Here is a 26,574-nt window from a genome sequence, read left to right on the forward strand (position 1 = left end):
GACCATGTACCAAATGTTTTCTATTAGTGAAAGGTTCCAACTTTTTTAAAATGTGTTGCTGCCATCAAATCCAATTTGAGCTAATATTTTCCATGAAATGGTAAAATGCCTGTTTCAACTTCTGATATGTTGTTTATATTTATGTTCTACTGTGAATAAAATATGGGTTGATGAGGTCTGCAAATCTTTGCATTTTGTTTTTATTTACATTTTAAACATTGTGCCAGGTTTTTTAAAATTGGGGTTGTACAATATCTCATTAAAGCATAGGTGAAGTCCATATCACCAGATAGATACAATTTTACCACATAGTGCTGGTCACTTATCTTCGTTTTATTACTTTAACAAGTACAATGTGTAAATCAATGCAGAAACCTCTAAAAAGTGACAGCTAACTAATAGTCATATATAGCTTAGTCAAAATTACACTTAAAGGTTGAGATAATATTTTTTTAAGTACTACATCAAAAACCTCATTGTTCAAATTAGCAAACTATTGTCACAATAAATATTGTAATAAATTTGGCAAAGAGCGAGACCACAATTAACTCAGCTGAGTTAGCAATATTCCACTCAGAGCAATAATTTACTGCCACAATAGTCCAAAATAATTAACAAGAGGCCTAATATGTAGCAGTAACATACTAGGTTTATAAAATACACACTAAACTTAAAAAACTAATCTTAGCTAATTCTGAAGTAATATGGCAAATATCTGAGAGACAACTTCCACTGGACAGTGACACAGCAGACATCTTCAGAAACACTAACGCTGGCTTTATGAGCACACAAATCCTCTCCAGCTAACTCACATTAATCTGAGGTTAGTGTCAGATGAGAGCATGTGGACCAAAAGACAGAAAATTGTAAAATAAATGCCACTTGCTTTGCACTTACTCCTTAGTATGTGTATAATATGTACAAAAAGTTATATACAAAAATATATACATTAGGGAGGCAAGAGATTACAACTTTGTGTGTTTAGTTCACATTTTCTTTAGTTCGAAGTCAGTTGCTATCTAATGGGAAACACCAGTTTTGATGCAGTAATTTTGTTGGCATCCAATCTTCACTGGCAGCCTGTCAAAACAAAAATAAGTACAAGTTGAGCATTGCATTAAAATAATTCATTAGATTTTACATTGAACATTATCTATTTATCAGATTGTGTTCTGAGAGACAACTTAGATTATGAGTAACATGATAAACCAAAATTCTTGTTCCAGCATAATGTGATTTATTTAATGCATAATTTTGCAGCACACAGGGAGAATTTATTTCTTTGCAGTACTTACATATTAGTACTATGATCAGTTATGAGCTGAGTCGGGTCAGTCAGGAGTCAGAGGCTACAAGAAGAAAATAGCAAAATGCTTCAATCTAACACCTGCATTTTTTTTCAGTTTAAAACTAACCATGATCAGACTGCTTGATCACAAATTTCCACTAATATATGACACAAAACATCATCAACAGCATCTGATAGTAAAATAATAAAAGAAAACGTACTGTTTGCACGGCGGAACCCTGAAAAACAGGAGGAAAATTATTCTAAAAAAATTCTAGATAGACCTCACTTTTTATAAAAAAGACAACCGCTTTGCATTTTTTGGAACAATTCATCCATAAACTTAACAGCAGGACAGAAACTCCTGGTAAATACATATGTGGAGCTGAATCTCCATATTTTGATTTTAAGTCCTTCTTAACACTTCCTTACTATTCTTCTTCTTCCTCCAGATGAAGAGTCCAGTGATGCAGGCTGACAGCAGCATCAGTCCTACAACAACTGCGATGGCAGCACCAGCAGGAACCTCTGAGGGAAGAACTGGAACCAGAAAAGAACATTCACACTTTATAACTATCATTGGATGGAAATTAATATTTTTGGTTTAAGGAATTCAATATTGTTTACACATCTCTGCACTGCAGAAGGAAACTGAAGTATCTGGACAAAACCCATATATGCAAAAATAACGGGAAGCCCCTTCCTTGTGCAGCAGCTCAATCATGTGTGACCCCAGTCTTACCTAAGTTGGTTCTGATCACAGCTTTGTCCAGTTTGGTGACAATGTCTTCAACACCAGAGAGCTGAAACATACAGTCGTATCTCTTCCAGTCTTCAGGTTTGACTGATGAAATGTTCAGATCAACTCTCATCTGGAAGGTTCCATCATGGTTGGGGAGGATCTCTTCATGGTCCACGTCCTCATGAAGCTCCTGTCCATCTTTCCTCCAGAACATTGTGGCTCTGTCAGGGTAGAAACCTGTAGCGTGGCAGCTGACTGGAGAGGACGGAGACTTCTGGAGGAGAGACACTGAGGGACGATCTGGAGCAGAGGGAGAGAGAAAGTTAAACAGAAAGATGGGAGAATGAAGTAAACCATGGAGGATGAGAAAGATAAGGGCGACTGTGGCACAGGAGGGATAGCGGTCATCCACAAATCCCACAGTTGTTAGTTTAATCCCCGGGTCCTCCGGTCAAATGTCGAAGTGTCTTTGAGCAAGACACTTGACTCCAACTTAGTTGCTCTGAAGTATCTAGTCAAAACCCATACATGCAAAATAATGTGAAGCCCCTGCCTTGTGCAGCAGCTAAATCAAAGTTTGTGTTACTAAATTTCCAAATATGAAAGGGCAGCACCTGGATTTTAATATTAAACAATAATGTGGCTTTTACAATACTTACACTTTGTGATGTAGATAGTTTTTAATATCATTAAAAAGATGAGAGCCTGCAGAACTGAATGCATGTAATCTCCTCCAAAATTTTTTATTTGCTCACTTTCAGAAATGCTCAGTTCTCCTCTGAGGGAATGTAGTCAACTGCTATGCAGCTCCCATGTGTGTGCATGTGGTTGTGATTGTGAATGGGTGAATGAGAAGCAGTGTAAAGTGCTTTGAGTACCAACAGGTAGAAAAGCGCTAAATAACTGCTGACCACATACCATGAAAAGGAAAGGGAACAATGAAAAGTGTTAAATTCAGGAGGGATATACCAGGATTAAAAAAGAAAAGGAAAAAGAGGAAGAAGACACATACATAAGTGTGGTTACTGTATATGAACATAGCCGTGACCATGAAATTTCATCAGGTCATGTGATTCTACCTGTTCTTGACAAGAAGCTCCTCCCATAATTTAGAAACATCCTCAGCCACTTCGGGTAATTCTGAGTAACAAAGTTAACATATGTGTCCATTCTGGTTTTGTCAGCCTCCCACTCCTGTTTGATGGCGTCGGCCTCTGGTTTCACAGTGATCCACATTCGCTTCTTCAGGTCTATTGACATGAAGTCTTCTCCATCATAACCACCCTGTACAAAAACAACCTCTCCAGTCTGTTCATCTGATTCATAGCTTTCCGTCAACTGTAAAATGTGGATACCTGAGAGAGACAGAGAAAAACAAAGTCTACAATGATGCATAAATGATGTCTGCAGTGGAAAGATGATCTTATTGCATCCTTTATAAATACTACTCTTCCCTCAGTATAACAGTTCGTTTCTGATTCAAAAGCTTAATGAGGGATTAAACCAAATGCTATGTTTTAGTTTAAAAGTGCATATTAACAGTCTTCAAGTTGCACCCATGACATTAACCCTCAGGGCTCATTACGCCAGCAAGATCAAATCAAATGATTGGTTCAATATGAGAAACTTTTTTCACTTGTTTTACTTTGTATTTTCCTTTTTACCACTGATAACTGTTATCACGAGGAGTTGAGCATGTTTCATAAAGATGCACAGAGCTAGGTTGGCTTTCAGGCATGCAACAGCTGTGTGGAGCAGGTAAGAAGACAGGACTTCAGTGTCCTCTGTAAGGAGAAACACGGTCCTTTGTGAGGCTTCTTTAAGACTAGCCTATTACAGTCTGGACTATTAAGGAGGAGATGTTGAAGCTGGAACCATGTCAGACTGATATTTCATCTCACACTGCCCCCGTCACAGATCCAATAACTGGCGAAGAGGTTACCATGGAGATGATGTTTGATTTACTGTCATGTTGGTCTCTATAACCACTATCCATGCACACATGCAATTATGATTATTCAATATTTTTACTTAAATGGTTTGACATACACCAATCAACCACAACATTAATACCACTTGGTTGCTGTGATGTCAACTGTGGTGGACTTTTTTGCAAACAGCAAACTGTAACATATAAATGTGTGTTTTGACACTTGCAATCATAATGTTTTCTCATATTATCAGTGGAGTGTGTATTCAAGATTTTCACACTTTCATTCTTGTGCTGTGGATCAGTGTGTTATGGTCTTGATATGTCATTTCTGTGAGGAGCAGCCATGTCATGTAATTCAAGCTCAGAGGCCCTGTCACCTTTAATCTGCCCCCAGTGAAAACTCCCTCCCATTACTTTCCAAGTGATGTAGAACATAGAACATACTGCACCTTCAGTTTGATTGAAGTGCTGCATAATTCTGTTGAGTATGGATTTAAAGCGTTTAGGCTGTATCTCGAAACATCGCTGAGTGAACACCTCCATTAGCCAGGGATTGTCTTTCAATAGTTTTTTCCACACGTCCTGTTTTATTTCTATGGTTTTGTTGCTGTTGCAGAAAGCTGCCTGAACGTCATCAACCATGGCAGCAGCCATCAGCTCTGGGAGGTTTTGGCTTCCAGAAGATGTAGTGAAGAGAAACTTAAGCGAATGTTTCACTGTGAGACAACATAAAAATACATTCAGTATTCAGCCTTAATATACTGTACACATATTGTCCCAAATGGGACAATTACAGTGTGAACATGTTCAGTTGAAGCCTAAAGTCTTTTCAAACTGAGGTAAAACTGTGGACGCAGGGACAAAGTGCAGACTGAAGTAAAGAGTTTAGAGATTGAAATGTGAACTTACCTGGTGATGAAACGTGACAGAAGAGAAGCAACAGAAATAACGACTTCATCCTGATTTGACCAAGAATCACGGAGAAATAATCGAGTTGCTTCGGTCTCTGTGAAAGATGGGAGTGTTGAACCTAAAAATAGTCCTTAAAAGTCATTTGTTTAGTTGATTTATCATACACCGTGTGACTGAATATGTTTTCCTTTCTCCTGGGTGAAACGATCAGATGTAAAACTTTACCAAAAAAAGCAGGAAGTGGCTTATAACAGCAATTTACAAAACGATACCGAAATATGTTTCAGAGGAACAAAAGCTCCGCCCACAAACGTTTGACAAGTGATTCATTAAGTAACAATTAACAGGTAATGTAGTTCACACGCGTGTAAACTCATATTTCACTGGTTTGAACCAAGTTTTTTTAACGTTAGGAGAAACTGTTAGCAGTTTATCATTGATATCTGTCAGTGAAGTGCTGTGACACGAAAAACGTGTAACAACGGCAGGATTCTCGCCGATCGCGGACTAGATCCCGTTTTCCTGCCCACCCGTGTTATTGTTTGTTGTAATAACATTTTTATTTTATTTTTTTTTTGGCTATGTAATTTCTAACCAAAAGCCCACTGGATCATAGACAGTACGCTGAGTGTGAAGATTTGGATTATCCCGTCAACTTCGACGTTAAAGACACTTCAACGACTATGCAAAATTACATTATCACCCCCAAAAAAATACTCTGCTGCAAGTTAAAGTCTGTCAGTCAGCCTTTACTAAAGGGGAAGTACAGATCTAACTGTAAAATAATGCCTAGAATCTATTAAACATAATAAAAGTAGAAAAATAAATACTCATTATATATTTAATATAATTATTAATGTTATCCTGTATAGAAAAGCAGCACTTTCTGTAACATGGCATAATCTAATATGCCCATTTACCTCAAGATGTAAAAAAAATCCAGAAATTGGGTTCAGGTTTAATGTGACATCAGTTTTTGAACGTTAAGTAAAAAACAGCGAATGGACATGTGAATTTACAGGAGATGCAACAATGTCGCAAAGGCAACACAATTCATCTCGTTTTTAATGATATCTGTTGTTAACTACTAGTAGAGTTGAATTTGTTTGAACTGAACTGAAGTAGAACTATCTACAAGTATTTGACACTGCGTTTATTAGCAGCATTTATACAAAATGTAACACTTTACTGACTTTACGTGGTGGCGAGGAGCAGGTCTTTGGAGAAACGCAAGAATAGAGCATTTTTAACAGTATAAATCAGTGGGCCAGGACAGTGAGGACGGAGTAGGAGGACATCCTGTATAGCAAATTATACGGACTGGATTTCCATTCCTTTTTGGGTCAGAAGGTCAGAAAGAGACATTGATTTTACATTTTCACAAGACAAAGACACTCGTTATTTTACTAATTACTAAATAACCAAAGAACTTCGGAGCTAATATCTACTACACATTTTTTCAAAAAAGCGACACACTTACACTGCAAGATAAAGTATTTTTTATTTTATGTAAAAACTGTGCAGTATTAGTACAGGTGAGGCCACTTTTTTCTCCTACCTAAACAGAGTTTCTCTAGTGTTTTTCTAGTTTTAGAATTGTGAGTGTAACAACAAGTGAAAGGCAAAAATTTCCTTCTGTAGAGGCATAAAATGAAAACGCTTTAGCAAAGTATAATTAATTCAACTTTGCACCAGACACTTTCAGGTAATAACCAGAGCTGCGTTTGACAGCTTCCAAAAACAACAGTTCATAACAATGTTTCAAAAAGGGTTTTACTGCTTAGAACTAATTGTCTATGAATCTGTTTTGACAGGCTCACAGTGAAGATTAGAAGAAAACCTCAGCAAAGTCACTGTGGCATCAAAACCATAATTTCTTGGAGGGAACTTGAAAAAAACCTCCATTAATAACAAAGATGAGAGAGAAGTGATGCTGCTGGTCAACTGTTTGTTCTAAAGACTCTGTCTTAGGTGGTTGAACATGGTGTCCATTAATTACAGACATGTTGGAGCTGAAGCTAAATTGTTCCCATTTCCCAGCTCAACATTGGAGCTGGCTCTTATGAAATCACTGCTTCCCTAATGTTACGCAAAATACTACAAGTCACAAACATATCATCCTGATGGTCACAGTAACAACCCAGGAAGGTCTTTGGCTGTTTGGGTCTAATTGTAATGTAACTGTGTCATGTCCTGTAGCTGCTACATGTCACACTTTTACCAAGCTGTGATTCTACTGTATTAATAAAGTTTCCAGTTAAAGTTGCTTTAACAAATGCTGCTCTTCCTTCTAATGAACATGTTTGGTTGCTGTTACATTTTTTTTAATTTTGTTTTTCGCTATTTTTTCCATTTTCAGTGATTTTGTCTCTCTTCCCTTACACAGAAGCTTTTCCTGGTTAACATTCACACAATGAAAAAACAGTTAAAAAAAATGTTTTGACCTGTTTTATTTCTTCTGTTTATACTCGTGTCATAGTATATTAATATTTGCACATTTTCAGTGTGATAAAAATGGAAAAAAACAAGCGCACACACACAGGACTGGAGCGTGCACAGACATTGGCCACTTTACAAATACAATTTTTGTGTCTTCTACAAATGTGTTTCAACTTTTATACACAATAAAAAACAGAATAAAGAACACACAGCGGATGCTTAGTGACTGGAGTAATGGCAGGACTGCGGCTCCTCCTCACACTCATCATCTGGAAACATAAAGGTATTTCTGAGTGTGACATCATGTGATGGTATGGTTAGTGCAACATACAAACAGCTGCTGTTGTAGGACTTTCACAGCAATTACCATTATATCCCCCAAATAACTTCATAAAGCCAAGTGAGTGAACTGCAAAAACAAGGTGAGTGTACATCACATTTCCGTCAAGACTGACAAACTCTGACCGTGGTCAATCTGACTGAATAAGTTTGAGGGGGGGGCAGGTTATTTCCAGCCTCCTCCTGACCTCCGTCCGGCCCCCGGAGTTCTAGACACTTGACACTTACCAGGATCTGGAAGGGGACGATGGCGCATCCACGTAGACATCTACATCTGTGCTTCCTTCTGGGCTCTTCCTCAAGCCTGCGTCTGTGTCTTGGGGGGGGGACACAATGAGACAAATGGATGTGAAATTGAAAAAACTGACTGTGGATGGTTTGGACTGTATGTATCTGGATGGGACAGTGCACAGAGATGCTCTAACTGTGAGTTATGTATCACTGGAAGAGAAAAAATGATTGGAACCGGGGACTCCAGAAACATCAGGGACGTGTAGCTACTAAGAAATTGTCAGGCCAGAGAAAAATCAGTGGCTACGGAAAACGCTGATTTGTTTGCCATCAATACAACGGTCAACCACAACATTAATACCCTCTGGTGGTGTCAGTGTGCTTCAACGCAGACACGGGGGAAAAAAAATCATATTTTTATATTTTATACTCCTACCACTCAAACTAAATTACATTCAGTTTCTCATGTTGTTGCACAGATGTGATTGATACCTGTCATTCTCTCTGCTTCTGCTCCTCCCTCTTTGGTTTGTTCATCCACGAGACCTGAGAGAACAAGTAAGTCATTTTGTAATTTCCACAGAAAACTCTTTTACAGCATTTCTGCAAAGTGCTGTGTGACTATCAGAGAACTACAGCATAAAGAGCTCTGTGTCGATAGGTGTTAGAGACGTCTCTTCTCAGTGTTAGAGACATCTGCACGTCTCTGCCTCAGGTATCTCCCAACGATCAAGACCAACTCCCAACGATCACGACCTCACAGTTGTTGTATGCCAGCGTGATTTTTTTTTTAAGTTAAAACTGTTGATAATTTGCTCTAATTCAACTTCAAAAGTGGCTCCAAAACTAGGTCACTGAATTGTTGCCCCGTTCGGAGTGATTTCCTCCTGTGAGACGCTTGATAAATCCAGCTGCGTGTTATTGTTTGAAACACTGCAGACACTGTTAAAACCAACACACTACTTTCTGATTATTCCTGATCAAATAATTCCAGTCAATAAAGTATGATGTCATTTCTGGCTAATTATAACTGTCTTACACGTGTGAATACTGCACATGATCATATACATATTAATAACAATTCACAGATGTAGAACTGTGTATTTTTACCATAATTCTTACCATCTATTACAACTTTACTGCTTCTGCAAAGATATTTTGTCTTGTGGCTGGACATTTGTGGATTATGTTGAGATGGATCTGCTCTTCTCCTTCTTCTTCTTCTTCTTTCTGCTGCCGTGCTCTCCTCCTCTATGACCACCGGCTGATTCCTGCTGGTGCAGCATGAACTGAGGAGCAGGGCGCTGCTAACATTGATCCCAAAGGCGAGCCAGAACACTTTCCTCCAGCCCTGCAGAGTGCGCTGACCACCAGAGAAGGAGACGAAGAGGCGTCAGTACCGCATCACTGCAGTGAGTCTGTATCTTCAGCATGTGCATGTAAATAATATCTTCATTATAACTTTAACTGAAATTGATCCGTTTCCAGCAGTACAGTTTACAGTAGATACTACTGCATCACAGTACAGGGTTACTAATAACTTCCTGATAGTTATTTTTCACACAGTTGAACAAATTTATTTATGTTATTTTCGTGAAATTTAAAGCAATTTTCCAGCTTAATGTTATTGTTCAACTGTTTCACAATTGGCAACTGACAAGGCTCGAAAAACATGAAATACTTTTAGCCACTGTGAGCTCACGTGCTATACTGTACATCATCTTTTGAGACACTTCCGGCCTTTTAAGACATTTAGGACCTTAAATGTCGAAAATCAAATGTACGAGTTTTTAAGACTTTTTAAGATGTGCAGACACCCTGAAACTAAGAGTTTAATTTTTACAGACTTACATCTTTTGTGATGTAGCCTACGACAATCGGTACCATGAATCCAGGAATGGCACTGAACGTGCGGCTGATTCCCAGAACAAATCCTCTGTACCCAAAGTGGAGAGAAAAACAAAAGGTCTTCAGCATTTTGTAACAATTAACACACAAGAAGAGGAGGGAGCTCAACTATTTGTCTACTTTTCATTTATACAAAGATCACAGTTCAATTCAGTTTTACTGTAGCGTCACTAACAATTCCAGCCAGCAGCTTGGAGGAAACACATTAATGCAGCTGTTAATAGTTGATTAAATCCACAAACCAGCAGTGGCTAGTAATGAAGAGCATGATGCTCCTGCAGCCTAAGAGATAAGGTACATATCACGTAACTGGAACAGAATGCCCCAAAATAATCATTCAAAAGATTAAGAGCAATTTTGCAACGCTGCTCTTTGCTACAAATGCTACAAAGGGTCAATAGAAGATTTGTTAGACAGCATAACAGGAAGCCTGCACTACATGTATCCCAACAGTATTTATCTGAAAGACATGAGGATCATGAATGTGAATTCATTCAATGAATTCAGAGATGAACTACTGGTCAGACAAAACAACATTTATATGTAAAATCATTTTTCAGCAGGCAGCGACAGACAGGAGCACCCACCGTTGAGCAATTTGCTTTTCCATGACGCTGGAGATTCGGGTCCCTGTGGCGAGCGCCGCGAAGGTGAGCAAGGCGATGCTGAGGCTGTGTCTGCACCCGGCGTAGCCAAGAGCCACGAGGGGAACTGCAGAGAGCAACATACCTACAGACATAGGTCGACACGACATTGATTCAGTAAGTGCCTGTTCTCAATCCCTCTGACATAAACTTGAAAAATAAAATACTCATATACAAACGTTCAGGTACGTTCTGTGGCTGGCTCATCAAAACCTGTATCAATCATTAGTTCACTTACATGTAACTATAAAGAGTTTTTGAATCCTCCACTTCTTTAAGTTGTCCGCTGCAATACGTAATAATACTGCAAACAGGAAGGCACAGAGGAACGGCAAAGCAGACAGGAGGCCAATCTGGAGAAAGGAGATAGACAAATAATCTATTGACTACATATTCTCAAATGACAGGACACGCTGCCTTTCTTTGTTATACACTTTGTATCTACATATTACTGTGTATTTGGAAGATTCATCTAAAATAAGACATTTAAAATGGAAATTTCTGCCTACTTTGAGATGTTTAATAAAAAAATTATTTAATGTACAAAACAATGTGAAAACTCTAATTACATTATCCCTAAACACTTTCAATTACAATGCATCAACATGTTTCTTTTAAAACATAAAAACCAAATAATGAAAAGCTCACAGTTCTGATATCGAACTTCAGGACGGTCGCCATGTATGAGGGCAGAAAGGTGAGCAGGGTGTAGTAGCACCAATCTGAGCACATCTGCGTGGTGATGATGATCCACAGAGGGACGGACAACAGCACAGAATGCAGAGGAATGAATGAGCCCTGAGCTGCACCCTGCAGTTTCAGTGCAGATAAAAAAGTGAGCACAGCACGACGCAGCTGTTACAAGTGATATTAGTAAAACACACTTAGATTCTCTTACGTCTAAATGCAGCTTGGGAACTATTGGGTTCATAAGCTTTAATAAATATATAGTAATACTCTTTACAATTGTGTGAACATTTTGATAATGATATGCTAAAATACACATTTTTCACTATTCAATTTGACTCCCGCTCACACATACAAGTACTCAGTATTGTTAGTATTCTAATGTCTGTGATGTTTTTATATGAAAAATAAAAAGCAATTTTGTTGCAGAAATAAATGAAATCCATTCACACTGAGGATAATCCTAACAGGACAAGTCAGCCAGCAGGTTCACATGCTAAATGATGAGCATATTTATTTTTGTGTTTGCAAATTTATTTTTTTAAATGTGCAATTTAAAGGGTTCATGTTTTGTGTTCACCTGAGACTGAAGAGACTCGGTCATGGTACCTGCTTCATCAATGTCCCCAGACACAAAAAAGAACCAGACAATGGCCCAAATACAACCAGCACCCCCTGAAAGAAGAAGAGTCAAAAATGTGTTGTACAAGGTGGTGAATAATAAAACGAATTCGACAGTTTTCAGTGACAGTACTCAGTGAGCCTCTGAGGTTTACTGTTATCTTTGGAGCCCGTAAGATAGACACTGTCATAAAAATTGAAATAACACTACAAAATCAGAACACTCCTGTTATTTTTGTTATGTGGTGGTGAAACAGTTTACCAGTCTACACATTTAATAAAATCCAATACAGCAGCTCTGCCATGAATTTCACTTTTACAAGGTCATAATTTCTCAGTTTTTAGGTTGAAACTATCAGAAAGGTGATAATTGTATGTGTTTGTTATTGAGATCGAAGTGGGCAGTGGAGTCGTACTGGAGTGTATAATGAGAAGAGGTGGTTCTAATGTTTTGGCCTCCTCACTCATTTTAAAAAGGTGAACACAATTCATGGCAGAGCCACTGTACAGAACTACATTCAATTGCACAGGTGGTCATAATCTTATGCCTGATCGGTGTATCTTATATTTTATTTCTTGAATATTAATCCCTACAAAGATTTGCACACCCAAATTCAAGGGAAATTTACTAGCACATGCAAAATCTGCACCAGGGTGGAAAACTGCTAACATTTCAGCTTCTTTAGTTTAACCAGAAACCTGATTTAAGACCAACAATGAATTCAGGTCCTGCATATCTTGCTCTGTAACAAGAAAAGGAAAAGCACCTCAACCAAACCAAGGAGAAACCACACCGGCAACTTCAATTGCTTAATATTGTTTACTTTCCAGGCAATCTGACAATATTACACTACGGACACATTTTGAAGAAGTCCAAACTCTCTGATTTCATGTAAATCACCAGAAAATGTCATTTTATGGCAAACGCATTTTGATTGTGATTAACAATACTGCGATATTATTATCTGTGATGTTATCTCCTAAATTCCACGATGTATGTTATATGATGAATGTGAGCATTTGATCCTATTCAGGATTGCGTAGAGAATTTTTCCTCCCTCACCGCAGATGTAAAAGATGGTGGGCCAGTTGATTCCTTGGTAGAGGAAGCTGGTGAGCAGCATAGCCCAAATGGCTCCGAAGTCGGTCCCCAATTCTGACAGGCTCATCAGCCAAGAGTGGCTCTGAGGTGTAGCCCAGCGAGCCCACATTGCCAGCATGGCTGGGTAAGTCAGACCCTGGAGAAGCATGAACACAGACTCCTAAACACCACGGCTCAATCATGGCATAATAAAAAAAAAAAAAAAAACTGAAAAAACATTTCCAAAAGGAAAAAATCTGAACTGTTTTTGCTGAAATAGCTGAAATGTGATGTAAAATTCCTTCCTTATATACTGGTTAGGCAAAGTTCAACGCCGGTTAGCCTTAAAAGCTTCAAAGGCAAAAACTTCAAAGGCCGTTATGTGACGTCATGTGTCGATGCCATCGATGAGGGAGATATTATCGAGCCTATGTGGTGACTTGGCCGTTGGAGATATGGATGAATGAATTTCCACTCAGCTGAAAGTTCATTACGCTCAGACCCGGTCATTCTAAGTAACAGTCCTGCAGTTAATCCTCCCTCACAAAGGTGATAATGTTCAGTTTGGGTTCAGACTTGCTTCAATTTTGGAGGCTGTTTTTGTGCTGCTGTTAGTGCACACAGGAGATTTTTTTATTCAGCCAGCAGTGACTTATTAAATGGGGTGGACAAAATAATAATGACATGCAGCTCTGCAGACATAGGTACAGAAACAGGTTACTGTTGGAATTGGGTTATTTCTCTTTAGTTTCCTGTGTTTTCCCACTGTGTCTACTCAAATTTCCCACATTGTTTGTTTCAAGCCCCCCCTCTTGTTTCCAGCACCATCTTACCTCCCCTAAGCCGTTCAACACTCTTATCACAAACAGTATGTATGGATCATCCTGAGCCGTCTGGGGGGTGAGCAGGGTGAGGGCAGAGGTACCCAGCACACTCCAGCCCAACAATTTCCTCCCCCCATAGTAACCACCCAGGAGATGTCCAGGCACATTTGCACACAATTGGCCAAAGAAGAATCCTCCGAGCAGCCAGCCCTGAGTCTGCGAGCCCCACGAGTACTGAGGGAACTGGGATCAGAGGGGAGTCAGATTAATACCAAACAGAAAGGTGAGAGACAATGTAAACAGCTACACTTTTACTTATTTGATATACAGGGTCAACATGAGAAAGGATAACGAGTTTGGGTGCTGTACCTGGACAAGTGGCACAAAACGGATTTATGGATGAACCAATTAAAAAAGAGTTAAAGTGGTTTTTAAATTGACACTGCACTTGTTAGCAGTAGCTGCTAAGCTATGAACTATTTGCTTTAGGTATAATAATCCCGATTGAAATTCCATAAAAGCAGATTAAACAGGCTCCTGCAGCATCTTATCCATCTCAGGTGTTGTTTACAGATGTACCGCTTAAAAGCAGACAACAGAATATTCAAAAATATTTCAATAAAATTGAAAAATAATAACATTATCAAAAAAACTTAACCCTTTGAGGCGGTAGAGTTGTGTTGTCTTTTCCTCTCTCTGACGGCAGCGGACAGGCAAAGGTGCTCAAGTGGTTCGCGGCTGGTTTGGGCCCAGTGGTATTTACCATGGCAACCATGATGACGCTGAAGTTGACATGGAGGCCACAGACCACAGAGAAGCCAATGAACATGACAATGGTCAGGTTTCGAGGAAACGAGGAGCACTGAGGAGGAACTGTTCACAAACAGAACCACAACATCTTTAGTACGTTGTAATATGTATAGTACATGCTTTATATTAAGAGGTGGTTCTAATATTTTACAACCCTCATTTATTTTACAGTTGGGTGTAAATGTTTGCATTTAATTTAAAATGGCAAGAAAAGAGTAAAAAATGTACTACAAAACTTAGAAATGTAAGTAAAGTTTTAATTAATATCTCATACATTTTTCTTCTACTTCTGAATTAAATTTGTACTTGCTGAATGTTCATTGTTATTCCGTTAGGTTTACACGCAATTTCAATAGAAGGCGGATACAAAAAGTTTTTGTAAAACAACGAAAATTACACTTGTTGCAAATGTATAAAAAAAGCATTAATTAATTTCTGATGAAGGGAGATTTGTACTAGCAAATTGTGCATTAAATATTACTTCTTTCGCCATTTCAAAATAAAGGAAATGCAACCGTTGGCATCCCAACTGTAAATAGGGCCTATTCAAGTAAAATATTGTACTACGTTTACTTCACTGGAGTATTTCCATTTCAGTCTACTTTTATTTTCACTTCACTATAATGTGGGGGAGAATGTTGTACTTGTGTTCCACTACATTTATTTGAGTTACTAGTTCAGTTACCTTTTTTCACATTAAGTTTCTTAACACAAACTCTAAATCTCAGTAAATGATTACGTGTTAAGTAGATTAATCACCTGTTGGTACATAAAGTGGTTGAAAGCTTAAACTTTACCAGTTAAGTGATAATTCTATTTGTAGCAGAGTATGTTTTAGCTATAACCCGCACTTTTACTTGAACAGTGAGTTTGTGTACCTGCACCACCTCTGTTGTCTTCGTTGTCCAAAGAGGCTGAATGTTTGGAGGGAGTTGATGGCGACATGCCGGTCCAGTTTTCTGTTACTGAGGTGCAGCTTAAAGCGGGAAAACAATGGAAATCAATTACGAGGCGGCGATAACAAGTCTGGGATACCCTACTGATCTGGACTAAGTTTTGGATAGTGATGGGTACTGAGTCCTTGTCCTGAACAACAAGGTGGAGTGGAGATCAATGCACACACACACACACACACACACACACACACACACACACACACACACAGGCGGTGCATTTGGTGACTATGCGGGTCCTTCTTAGCTAACTGACGAGCTACGAATGCTAATTTATGAAATTTAGATGCAAAGGATTTTAGAGCAGGTAAGTTATTGTGCTATGTGCAGTGTGGTATGGTGTGTATTTTATGGTATTTTCCATATCTTAAACACGGCAGTTTTATGTTTGCCTGGGCCCCATCAGACACTAGGAGCTTCGCCACTGATCTTCACAGACAGTTAGCTGCCGTTAGTGTGAATCAGAAACATCAATATACAGAAAAAGTTTCACATCTAAAGCACCTACCAACCACATCCAGGCATATTGTAAACCTCAACTAATTCAAACTGTTCTTACCTTTTTTCAACGCAACCCATCGCACATAGAAATATTCACTTCTGTATCAAAGTTATGCGTCGTCACGGTAACCGATTGCCAAGGCAATATTCAAGATTCGAAGAGCTTTATTGATCCCATAAAGGGGATGTGTTGCATCGTTACAGCTGCTCTGTAACAAGAAAGGAAAAGCACCTGTGGAGAAACCACACCGGCAACTTCAATTGCTTAATATTGTTTACTTTCCAGACTATCTGACAATATTACATTATGATCAAATTTTGAAGGAGTCCAAACTCCAAACAGATTAAGTCATTTTATGTCACACACTGCTTACTCCTATGTTGTCGTATGGTTGTTCTCTACAGGACATTTAAAAAACCAGATTTCAAGAATTTGATTGTGATTAAAAAGACTGATATTATCTGTGATGTTATCCAGCCTCAGCGGGACGGTATTGTGGATCTTTGGGGTTCGTCTTCTGTACTGGGGGTACAGAGGGTACTGGGTCCTTTGTCATCCTTTTGAGTGTCTGCTCTCAAAAAATAGGAATTTTACTCAAATGTCCAATCCAGTAACCCGAACTGCACAATGACTTCACCGCAAATGTATGAGTTTATTGACATATTTAAAAAGATATTAATACATCCATAGTAGTTTAAGATGTGATTGGATTCAACATTTGCCTGATTTCAGAGTGAGATCATTTTTCATAACTATACTGACCGAACAACTTTCACTTTCTGTGGACAAATTTTCCTGATATCAAACAGAACTGAACCAGCCTGAAATGGTTTTATCAAACCACATGTCTGCATGTCTGTTCATGTGGTGGATTTAAGGACTTTAACACTGGACCAAGCTCCGGTTTCAAATTGTATAAACAGGAACTACAACCAATGTACAAAGCACATTTCAGCCTCCTTCTTTTTTTTTTCTTGCCTCACATTAAAAAAAGTCTACACTTACACAAATATGAGCATAGGTTCTGTACAATGACATGACTGTGATTTTAGGCTAAACCACAACATTTGTACTGAATCTAACCATTTTATTTAGTGCCTCAACCTAATCTATGTTCGGTTTAGGCGCTAAACTGCTGTTGTAAGCGAGTTTTAAGGAAGGAATGTTTATGAGGAAAACGGTTTAATACCAGCCGCCACTGTGAGAGACAGCAGACACCAATATGGTGTCTGACATTAAAGAGGAACAACATCTTTACATCATTTACAACCTCGCTAACCCACTGAGCCACAGTCATTACAGTATATAACTATATAATGGTTTTTAGTATCTTCAAATCTTTACTCATTAATATACCCTGAACAAACAGAAACAAGAAGTAATGGTGTCACTGAGCTCCTCTTCTAATCTTCACTGTGAGCCTGTCAACACCGATTCATAGACAGTTATTTAATTGGTTAAATAAGTGATTTAAAACAGTTCTGCAAGCTGAAGACTACTGTGGAAGGTTGTACTCCACAAAAGCATTTTCATTTCATGATCTATAGAGAGAAGTTTCATTCCTTTTACACCTCATGCATTAGTTTCTCTAATATATATATCAATAGTATAGGCAGGTGTAGAAAGTAGACCCATTTGTACTAATACTGCATATTTTTACTTTATACTTGAGATACTTATAGTAGATTTTGGTGATAATACATCAGTAGTTTTCCACAGTTATTTTTGAATATTTATAGTAGGATGCGGATGTGTTTGGGTGGGTTTCCTCCGGGTACTCCGTCTCCTTCCACAGTCCAAAAACATGCAGGTTAGGTTAATTGGTGACTCTAACATTGTCCGTAGGTGTGAATGTGAGAGTGACTGGTTGTCTGTCTGTGTCTGTCAGTCTGTGTGTGGCCCTCCGAACACAGACAGTGTTGCAGCCCCCCCCAACAAACCAAATAGGATAAGTGGTTACAGATAATGGATGGATGGATAGTAGAATGCTTCCACTTATCTTAATATGGAGATGTGCTGTGAAGACAGACTCAAAGAACAAAGAGATATTTACAGCTACGTTTTGACTGAGGCTCATCCTTCTAACCAAACATTCACAACACTTCATGTTTGTATTGAGTACTGTGATAAAACCCTAGTGTCTCTGCATCTTGTAGTTATACTGGGTCACTGAGAACATATTTATTATGCAGCCTGAGAATTATAAATATCAGCTGCATATAAAATACAGGATGAAATGTGAATATTATACCAGTCTAATAATAATGATATTCACTGTGTGATCAGTAACTGTAGGAAATTCAAATCACATTTAAATCAGATAAGTATTACTTTACACTGAGATTTCTGGTTACACATACGTGGGAGCTTCATTATCTGATCGTTTCTAAGTGAATCCCGTCTTAAGTTTGTCGGCGGAGCGTTTGTTCCTCAGAAACAGGTGCGCGTATCGTGTTGTAAAGTGTTGGATAAGTCCCTTCCTGATTCTTTTGGAAGGTTTGACACCTGTCCATACGAGGAGACATTTAAAACTCATTTAAATACGCGGTGTATCATCAATGAAACAAATGGCTTTTTAAGGACATTTGTATTAGGTTCTTCTGGGAGACGTTTTATATTCAGACCTGCAGAATCTGCTTTTCATCTTCATATAATCTGCTCCATATACTTCAAATCTAAAGTGGATTTGAAGTGGACATACCTCCAATTCTATTAGTTTGTTCCATCAAGCTGGCAGAATAGAGTTGTTGTTGTTGTCTAGTTGTGTGGACAAATGCAGTGCACCAGATAACACCATAGACACATTTTCTAAAAACTGTTACCAATGTGACACTTACCACATGTTTATGTGTGCTTCACTCCATCCACCAACAGGCAACAGGTCCACACTGTCAAACATCAAACAGGAGCTTTGAAAGCTCTTTATAGCAGAGGGAAATGAGTCCAAACCATACTGGGCTGAACTAGAGGGGGAAATCATTTCTACCCTAAATAACATCCATTGGATCCATCCACAAACTAGAATAATATAGTGAAGTGAAGTTTATATTGTTTCTACATAGAAAAAGTAATCGATTGTCTTAATTGGTTATTAATTAGTGGTGGTTTGTCTTTGTAGGAGGGGCTTCTGGTCTATAATACCAGGAGTAAAAGCTCCTTGACAGTGATTGTTTGCAGGAGTTCAGATGTAGACCTGCTGCTACTGTCATGTGTTCCTGCTCTGTTTCCTGTTTCTTGGCTTTTATTTTGTACTTCCCTCCATCTCACTTCCTGTTTCACTCTGGTAACTTCACTTCTCATCATTAGCCCTGATTGTTCTCACCTGTGCCCCCGTCTCTAAACCCAGCTCCCCTCACAGTTCTCTGCATTTCTACAGTGAGAGTTTCAGAATTGTCCACATGTTGATTTGGCACAGTTTTTACGCAGGATGCTCTTCCTGACGCAACCCTCCCCAATTTCTACCGGGCTTGAACCGTTCGCTGCACAGCTGGGGAGGGGGATGGGCTGTTAGGGGTTCAGTGTCTTCCCCAGAGACACTTCGACATATAGCTGAGACCGGGGATCGAGCTACTGACCCTGTGGTCCGTGGACGACTGCCCCCACTACCCCCCAATAACTTTATAAAGGGATGTCATTTTATTCATCTCTGTGTTCTGAGCTTTTTGGCTCCTACACACCTTCAGCTAGTTGCCCAATAGTAATGAGCCTGGCTTAGTTTTTCCCTTTCTGTTGACTTTCAGTTTTTATTTGGACCAGGTTTTAGCTTTAATTTTTTTGCGTTTATGTCTTCATCACTTTGCCAACTCTTGATATATTTGATGGATCTGTGTAAACTGGTTAATTTAAGTCTCTGTTACATGTTTTTTGCTGCTTCCACTAAACTTCTTGTTTCTGCTCGTCCGTTGCTAAAGTCTGACACCTGCTGGTTCATGTAACACAGTACAGTACATCAAGGTGACAGAGATCCTCAGATGTGGAGATGAATGTAGATCTGTTAATGAAACTCCTCAATTGTCAGAACAACATCATCTGTTAAACAGGTTATAAAGGTTATATTTAGTTGAACTTTTGTTATTGATCAAATACTTATTTTACGCAGGAATTTATAAATGAATTCTTTAAAAAAACAATAAGTTGATGTCCTGTTTTTTTTCTCCACATTCTGTCTCTCACAGTTGAAGTGTACTATGATGAAAATTACAGACCTCTGTCATCATTTTAAGCTGGAGAACTTGCACAATCGGTGGCTGACTAAATATTTTTTTTGCCTCACGTGGGAACTTAATTTCGTAATTGTTCTTTAATGTTTGTTCCTCAGAAACACATTTGTGTATCGTGTTGTAAAGTGGGTCCCGTGGGTGACTTCCTGATTCTTTGGAAAGATTTACTTCTGTAAAGAGGCAGAGACGTTTAACATGTAATGTAACTCAAAAGAAAGGAAAACTCATTTAAATACGCGGTGTATCATCAATGAAACAAATGGCTTTTTAAGGACATTTGTATTAGGTTCTTGTCTCTACTTTACTATTTCAGTGTTTTCTTATTATCGCAGCATTGAAATCTGGCGACGTTGTGGGATTTGTGCCAAATATCCAACCACTCCCATCTTTCACAGAGACCGAAGCAACTCGATTATTTCTCCGTGATTCTTGATCAAATCAGGATGAAGTCGTTATTTCTGTTGCTTCTCTTCTGTCATGTTTCATCACCAGGTAAGTTCACATTTCAATCTCTAAACTCTTTACTTCAGTCTGCACTTTGTCCCTGCGTCCACAGTTTTACCTCAGTTTGAAAAGACTTTAGGCTTCAACTGAACATGTTCACACTGTAAATGTCCCATTTGGGACAATATGTGTACAGTATATTAAGGCTGAATACTGAATGTAGCGTCCAGTCAGAAATTTGAAGTCTTACTGATGGTCTGATAATAGTTTATTGTTCTTATCTTTTTCCTCAAACCAACGTAAGAGCTACACAAAGCAAACACAGACAAAACAATAGATTAAAACCACATCAGACCGTTAATACGTCCTATAGCAGATTTACGTTAAACTAACATAAAGACAAATTACCATCTTACAAATTTATATAAATCATAAAACCAACCTTGTTACCACTTTCAACTGGAGCTAAACACAAAAACATACTATCCGTAACCGTCTCCTTAATGTCTTCAGTCTCCTTTTATTTCTCCGTCTGTTACCTTTTACCGTCTTCTACCGTTGTTAAGTTTCATTCTTTATTATGTGTTAGCTGTCCTTTCAAAATAAAACATATCCATCTTACAGGAAGTTATAAAAATAAAAGCCACAAAACAAATCACAAAGGTTTGAACTAGGAACATTTGCAGGAGAAAAAGATTGTAAGGACGTTACACTGAATGTATTTTTATGTTGTCTCACAGTGAAACATTCCCTCAAGTTTCTCTTCACTGCATCTTCTGGAATCCAAAACCTCCCAGAGTTGGTGATTGTTGCCCTGGTTGATGACGTTCAGGCAGGTTACTGCAACAGCAACAAAACCATAGAAATACACCAGGAAGTTTGGAAAAAACTGTTCAAAGACAATCCTTGGCTAATGGAGCTGTTTACTCCACAATGTTTCGAGATACTGCCAATATACTTTAAATCTACACTTGACCGAATTATGCAGCACTTCAATCAAACTGAAGGTGCAGTATGTTCTATGTTCTACATCACTTGGAAAGTAATGGGAGGGAGTTTTCACTGGGGGCAGATTAAAGGTGACAGGGCCTCTGAGCTTGAACTACATGACATGGCTGCTCCTCACAGAAATGACATATCAAAACCACAACACACTGATCAAAGCACAAGAATGAAAGTGTGAACTGATCATCACACAGGGAGTTTTTAAGAAGGTCAACATGACAGTAAGTAACATAGTAGGTCTTTACCAGTGATTGGGTGTAACTAAATACACTAAGTGTATTAATAGTGTATATAGGAAATATTATACTATACATTTTACTCCACCTCATTTGTCAGACAGGTAGGTTTTATTTATGTTTCCTTTCTGATTAGAAGTTTTCATACCATTGCTGCTCAGTGAAAACAATGTATATTTGAATTTGTTGTCCTGTTTGAAATATCAAATGATCCTTAACATGTTAAAGCAAAAGTCTCAAAATCCTTAAGGTTAATAAAATGTATAAAGCAATTTAATGAAGTTGTTTTAATCACCTGGCTTGAATGTCGAGCTGGATCTGTGAGTGGGGGCAGTGTGAGATTAAATCTTATTCTGACACCGTCCCAGCTCCAACATCTCTTCCTAAATTAAATTGTCCAGAATATAATCCTCTAGTCTTACATGAGCAGCTTAAGGACAGTGTGTCCTTGGAGGCATAAAACCTAAGCTTGCTCTGTTCCTCTTCCAGTTAACAAATCGAGTATTTACCTGGTATTAACATCCTTAACTCCTCCCGGTAACAGTTAACAGTGGTAAACAGTTAAAAGTGAAAAACGTTCTATCTGCTCAGACTTATCACCACTCTTTACTAAGGCAGAGCTGACTCCCTCAACTCCCTGTAATTTGATTAGTTGTGTAAAAACAGCTATTTTTAAGAGCAGAGCTCAAACTCTTATCTTATGTCTTGTACAATAAAATAAAAATGTGTATTTCATTTTTCATTGGACATTTCCAGGTTAATTTTATGTTTAAAACTTTTGAACTGAAACGTAAAACCACTCATAAAGAAAAGGACACAGAATCATAATCAAACTGTAATACTGTGAGAAGAGCAGGACTTTATAAAACATGCAATATTGTTAAGTTCAGCTTTCTACTGGAGACATCACTTATACATCATTGTAAACTGTGTTTTCTCTCTCAGGTTTCCACATTTTACAGTTGATACAAAGTTTTGAATCTGACGAAAAGACCGAAAAGAGTTCTTCTGTACAGTATGGTTATGATGGAGAAGACTTCATGTCATTAGACCTGAATAATCAAAAGTGGATCCCTCTGAAACCAGAGGCTGATGTGATCAAACAGGAATGGGATGCTGACAAAGTCCTAACAGAAGATACTGTTCGCTTTGTCACTCAGATTCATCCTGAGTGGCTGATGAACGCTGTGAATTATGGGAGGAGCTTCTTGTTGAGAACAGGTAGGATCACATGACCTGATGAGATTTTATAACTATGTTCATATAAACACACTGAATTATCGCTTTAATTGCTTTTCTTCTTACCCGTTCTTTTAATCTTGATGTATTACTATTGCATTTAATCCTTGTGGTTTCGTTTCCTTTCTCATTTATCTTTCTCAGCCTACATGGTTTATTTCTTTCTCTAACTTCTCCAGATCCTCCCTCATTTTTATAATTTATTTTACTGTTCATTTCTTCCTACCCCTCTCTCCATTCATTGTTTGAAATTTCAGAAGAAAGTGTGTTTGTTGATTTTTCTAACAGTATTACGAGGAATTGGAGTATTGCAGGAATTCTTAAAGGTTTATCATTTTTATAAAAATACTGAGATTGTTAATGTCTGGATTTATCAGAGGCCACTGTGCAGATAATCTATTTTTGTTGTTTTCTTGTTATTGAACAATGCATAGTGATAAACACAATTCTCTCTTTCCTCCAGATCGTCCCTCAGTGTTTCTCCTCCAGAAGTCTCCGTCCTCTCCAGTCAGCTGCCACGCTACAGGTTTCTACCCTGACAAAGCCACAATGTTCTGGAGGAAAGATGGACAGGAGCTTCATGAGGACGTGGACCATGGAGAGATCCTCCCCAACCATGATGGAACCTTCCAGATGAGAGTTGATCTGAACATTTCATCAGTCAAACCTGAAGACTGGAGGAGATACGACTGTGTGTTTCAGCTCTCTGGTGTTGAGGACGACAGTGTCATTAGACTGGACAAAGCAGTGATCAGAACAAACTGGGGTAAGACTGGAGTCAGATGTGATGAAACTTGAAAACACACACCAGTTTGTCTGGTAACCAAAGTAGACCCTGAATGCAACCCAGAGTTTGATCCATCCATTATCTTTAACCGCTCATCCTGGTTGGGGTCTGGGGGGGTAGGAACCTATCCCAGCTGTCATGGGGTGAGAGTCAGGGTCCACCCTGGACATCTCTCCAGTCTATCTGGAGAGATGTCACATCATGTATTGGACTTATAACATAATAGGAAATAGTTAAACACAGAGATACATACAAACACATTCACACTCACATTCACATCTACAGGCAATTTCAGAGTCACCTATTAACCTAACATGTCTTTGGACTGTGGGAGGAAACCTACACAAGCACAGGGAGAATATGAACACTGCAACCCAGAGTTTTACACCATGAAGAATTAATTATCAGTTCAAATTCTGACAAGATGTTAGGATGTCAAGTCTTGACTCTTATTTTAAAAGATAATTCCATTTAATGTTCCTTTTTTTTTTTTAGTTTGTAAAACATTGTCAAATTTAAAGTCAGTGACAATTATGTGAACACAGAACATCTGAACAAGTGTGTGAGAAACCAGGTTCAATAATCTTCTGTTCTGGTTCCAGTTCCTCCCTCACAGGTTCCTGCTGGTGCTGTCATTGGAGTTGTTGTAGGACTGCTGCTGCTGTCAGTCTGCATCACTGGACTCTTCATCTGGTGGAAGAAGAAAAATGGTGAGAAACAAAGATGGTTCAGGGACAACACATTAGATATTAAGGATAAAAGATATTTTCCTATTTTCCATTAATTTATTTGTAACATCTGGCTGATTCAGTAACTTCTGAAAACCCAAGAAAAATCACATATGGAGTCTTTAGTCACTGTACAGAATCTGTTGAGCTGTTTTTATACCATTATATGGGAAACAACTACAAAACATAAACCAATGTATTTCTGTTTATATTTTTATTATATTTACAATATTTATTAGATTTTAATAGATATTACTGTAAACTTTCATTTATATTTTAGGTTTCAGACATATAAACTAGTAAGTGTTTTATAAATCATTGGTGTATTATTACAAATTTAATGTCAGTTGTCAGTTGACATCAGACAAACTGATCACAGTGAGTACTTCATTATTTCACTATACACTATGCTGTGTACATAACAGTACTACAAACATCAGCTACAATACTATTATTATTACTATTAATATCATGATGGAGGACAATCATCAGCATGGCCACTCTGAGCAATCTGCAGCTACACAACCCCAAACACCGCAAACTGTGATACACTGTGTACAGAGGTGGTAGAAATACACAAACTCAACAGTCAAGTAAAAGTACTAAGCAGATAAACTACATTTAATAAAGTACAAAAGTAAAGGAACTTGAAGGAACGATATTTGTATTTAAAACCACCAGGTGTTGTTAATGTTGTAGCTGATCACATCATATCATAATGTAAAATTATGATCCTGTAGTTTACATTCAGATAATATTTGAGTGGAAGTGTAAAATAAAATATAATAGAGATTTTTTTATAGCCCAGTATCACAAACTTGACTTAAGGTGCTTTATAATGTCTTAACAGGGTCCAGAGAAATAAGAAGAGACGTCCTGTGAAGCTACTTGTCATGGTCACTTCCTGGTTTTGGACTTTTATTTTGTGGCCCCTTCTCCTTACTTCCTGTCCCTGGTTCTTTTTGCCCAGCTTTACCCTCGTTGTCCCTCATTGTTTGCACCTGTTCCCGCCTCTATTTAAGTTCAGTCTTCCCTTCACTCCCCTGCCAGATTCTTGTGGTCATTGTGGTTGTTATTACCCCACAAACCCCTCAGACTCTGGACTCTAGGTAAAAGCTGAATGTGTGTTTCATGGACTCTTGTTTCTCTTGGACTTTTGTATTCTGGACCCTGTGCATCTTTCCCCTTTGGTCTGAGGTTTGGTCATATTCCTGTTTGCAGTTTTGTTTTTCTGTGTCTCGTTAATTTAGTTTATCTGTTTGTTAATTAGACTTCCCCATGTGTTTACCTGTTTAGGGACTTTTATGTTTGTTTTTTTATGTATGTTTCTTATTTATCTGGTTTACCTCTGTTTATCAGTTTTCCTTAGTCCCCCTCTGTGTATTACCTGTTACTAGTCAGTTCATGTTTATCCCTGTCTTGTTTATTTAGTAGCATATGCTTTTCCCAGTGTCCTGTTTTCATTTTGGAGTTTTATTTCAGTTTGTTAATCTCCTAGTTTTTCCCCTGTGTGGTCATTTAGACTATTAGATTTTCCAGCCTTGTTATTCCTGACTCTAGTGTTTATTTTTGGTTAACTAAGTTCCTCTCTTGTTGTCGACCTTAGTTTCTGTTGTCTTCCTATTTTCTATAATGTTAACGCCCCTCGTGTTTCGGTCCTGTGGATAGTTTTGTCTGTCTTATCTGTTCTGAACCTGTTTTCTGTACCCTCCTGTTAGGAGCGATTTCTGTTTACCCTTTTCAGTCTGTCAATAAAAGCACTTTAGTTCATCCCTCACACTGTCTCTTGGGTCCATCCCTAACCAAAACCGTGACACTACTGTCACCTCAAAATCTGAGTTTATGCATTTCATTTAATCTAAACATAACTATCAGAAGATCACAGATCAAACTGGTTAAATGACTTTTTTATTTCTCTTGAATTATCAAAGTGGAATGAAAACTACAATATTTGAGTACATCAGATTTACATCAAAATTGCACTTAAATATATGACAGCTT

General features: G+C 38.2%; 3 protein-coding genes across 4 annotated transcripts; 1 reads left to right on the forward strand and 2 right to left on the reverse strand.

The window, feature by feature from the left end:
* Positions 1–210: 210 nt before the first annotated feature.
* Positions 211–5,186, reverse strand: LOC137100863 (major histocompatibility complex class I-related gene protein-like). The gene is made up of 8 exons (XM_067478560.1): positions 4,873–5,186; positions 4,413–4,679; positions 3,110–3,385; positions 2,031–2,330; positions 1,721–1,828; positions 1,510–1,527; positions 1,296–1,349; positions 211–1,080 (listed from the first exon to the last, which is right to left on the reverse strand). The coding sequence occupies exons 1-7, from the start codon at positions 4,919–4,921 to the stop codon at positions 1,336–1,338; spliced, it is 1,032 nt and encodes a 343-aa protein (XP_067334661.1). The 5' UTR covers positions 4,922–5,186; the 3' UTR covers positions 211–1,080; positions 1,296–1,335.
* A 610-nt stretch (positions 5,187–5,796) lies between these two features.
* LOC137102543 (sialin-like) lies at positions 5,797–15,404 on the reverse strand. Its single transcript, XM_067482170.1, has 13 exons — positions 15,338–15,404; positions 14,413–14,522; positions 13,659–13,892; positions 12,808–12,982; positions 11,704–11,798; positions 11,085–11,246; positions 10,675–10,789; positions 10,380–10,521; positions 9,736–9,820; positions 9,007–9,247; positions 8,377–8,430; positions 7,882–7,969; positions 5,797–7,583 (listed from the first exon to the last, which is right to left on the reverse strand). Coding segments are annotated over exons 1-13 (1,569 nt in total). The 3' UTR covers positions 5,797–7,582.
* Positions 15,405–20,251: 4,847 nt separating this feature from the next.
* Positions 20,252–26,370, forward strand: LOC137100771 (major histocompatibility complex class I-related gene protein-like). 2 transcript variants are annotated; one of them, XM_067478551.1, is made up of 6 exons: positions 20,253–20,626; positions 21,319–21,585; positions 22,765–23,040; positions 23,522–23,824; positions 24,448–24,555; positions 25,424–26,370. In XM_067478551.1, the coding sequence occupies exons 1-6, from the start codon at positions 20,578–20,580 to the stop codon at positions 25,453–25,455; spliced, it is 1,035 nt and encodes a 344-aa protein (XP_067334652.1). In that variant the 5' UTR covers positions 20,253–20,577; the 3' UTR covers positions 25,456–26,370. The 2 variants fall into 2 exon arrangements, with proteins under 2 accessions (XP_067334653.1, XP_067334652.1); XM_067478552.1 differs by lacking the exon at positions 24,448–24,555 and having other exon boundaries at positions 20,252–20,626.
* The last annotated feature ends 204 nt before the right edge of the window (positions 26,371–26,574 follow it).

This window comes from Channa argus, chromosome 1 (assembly GCF_033026475.1).
Source record: "Channa argus isolate prfri chromosome 1, Channa argus male v1.0, whole genome shotgun sequence".
Lineage (NCBI taxonomy): Eukaryota > Metazoa > Chordata > Actinopteri > Anabantiformes > Channidae > Channa > Channa argus.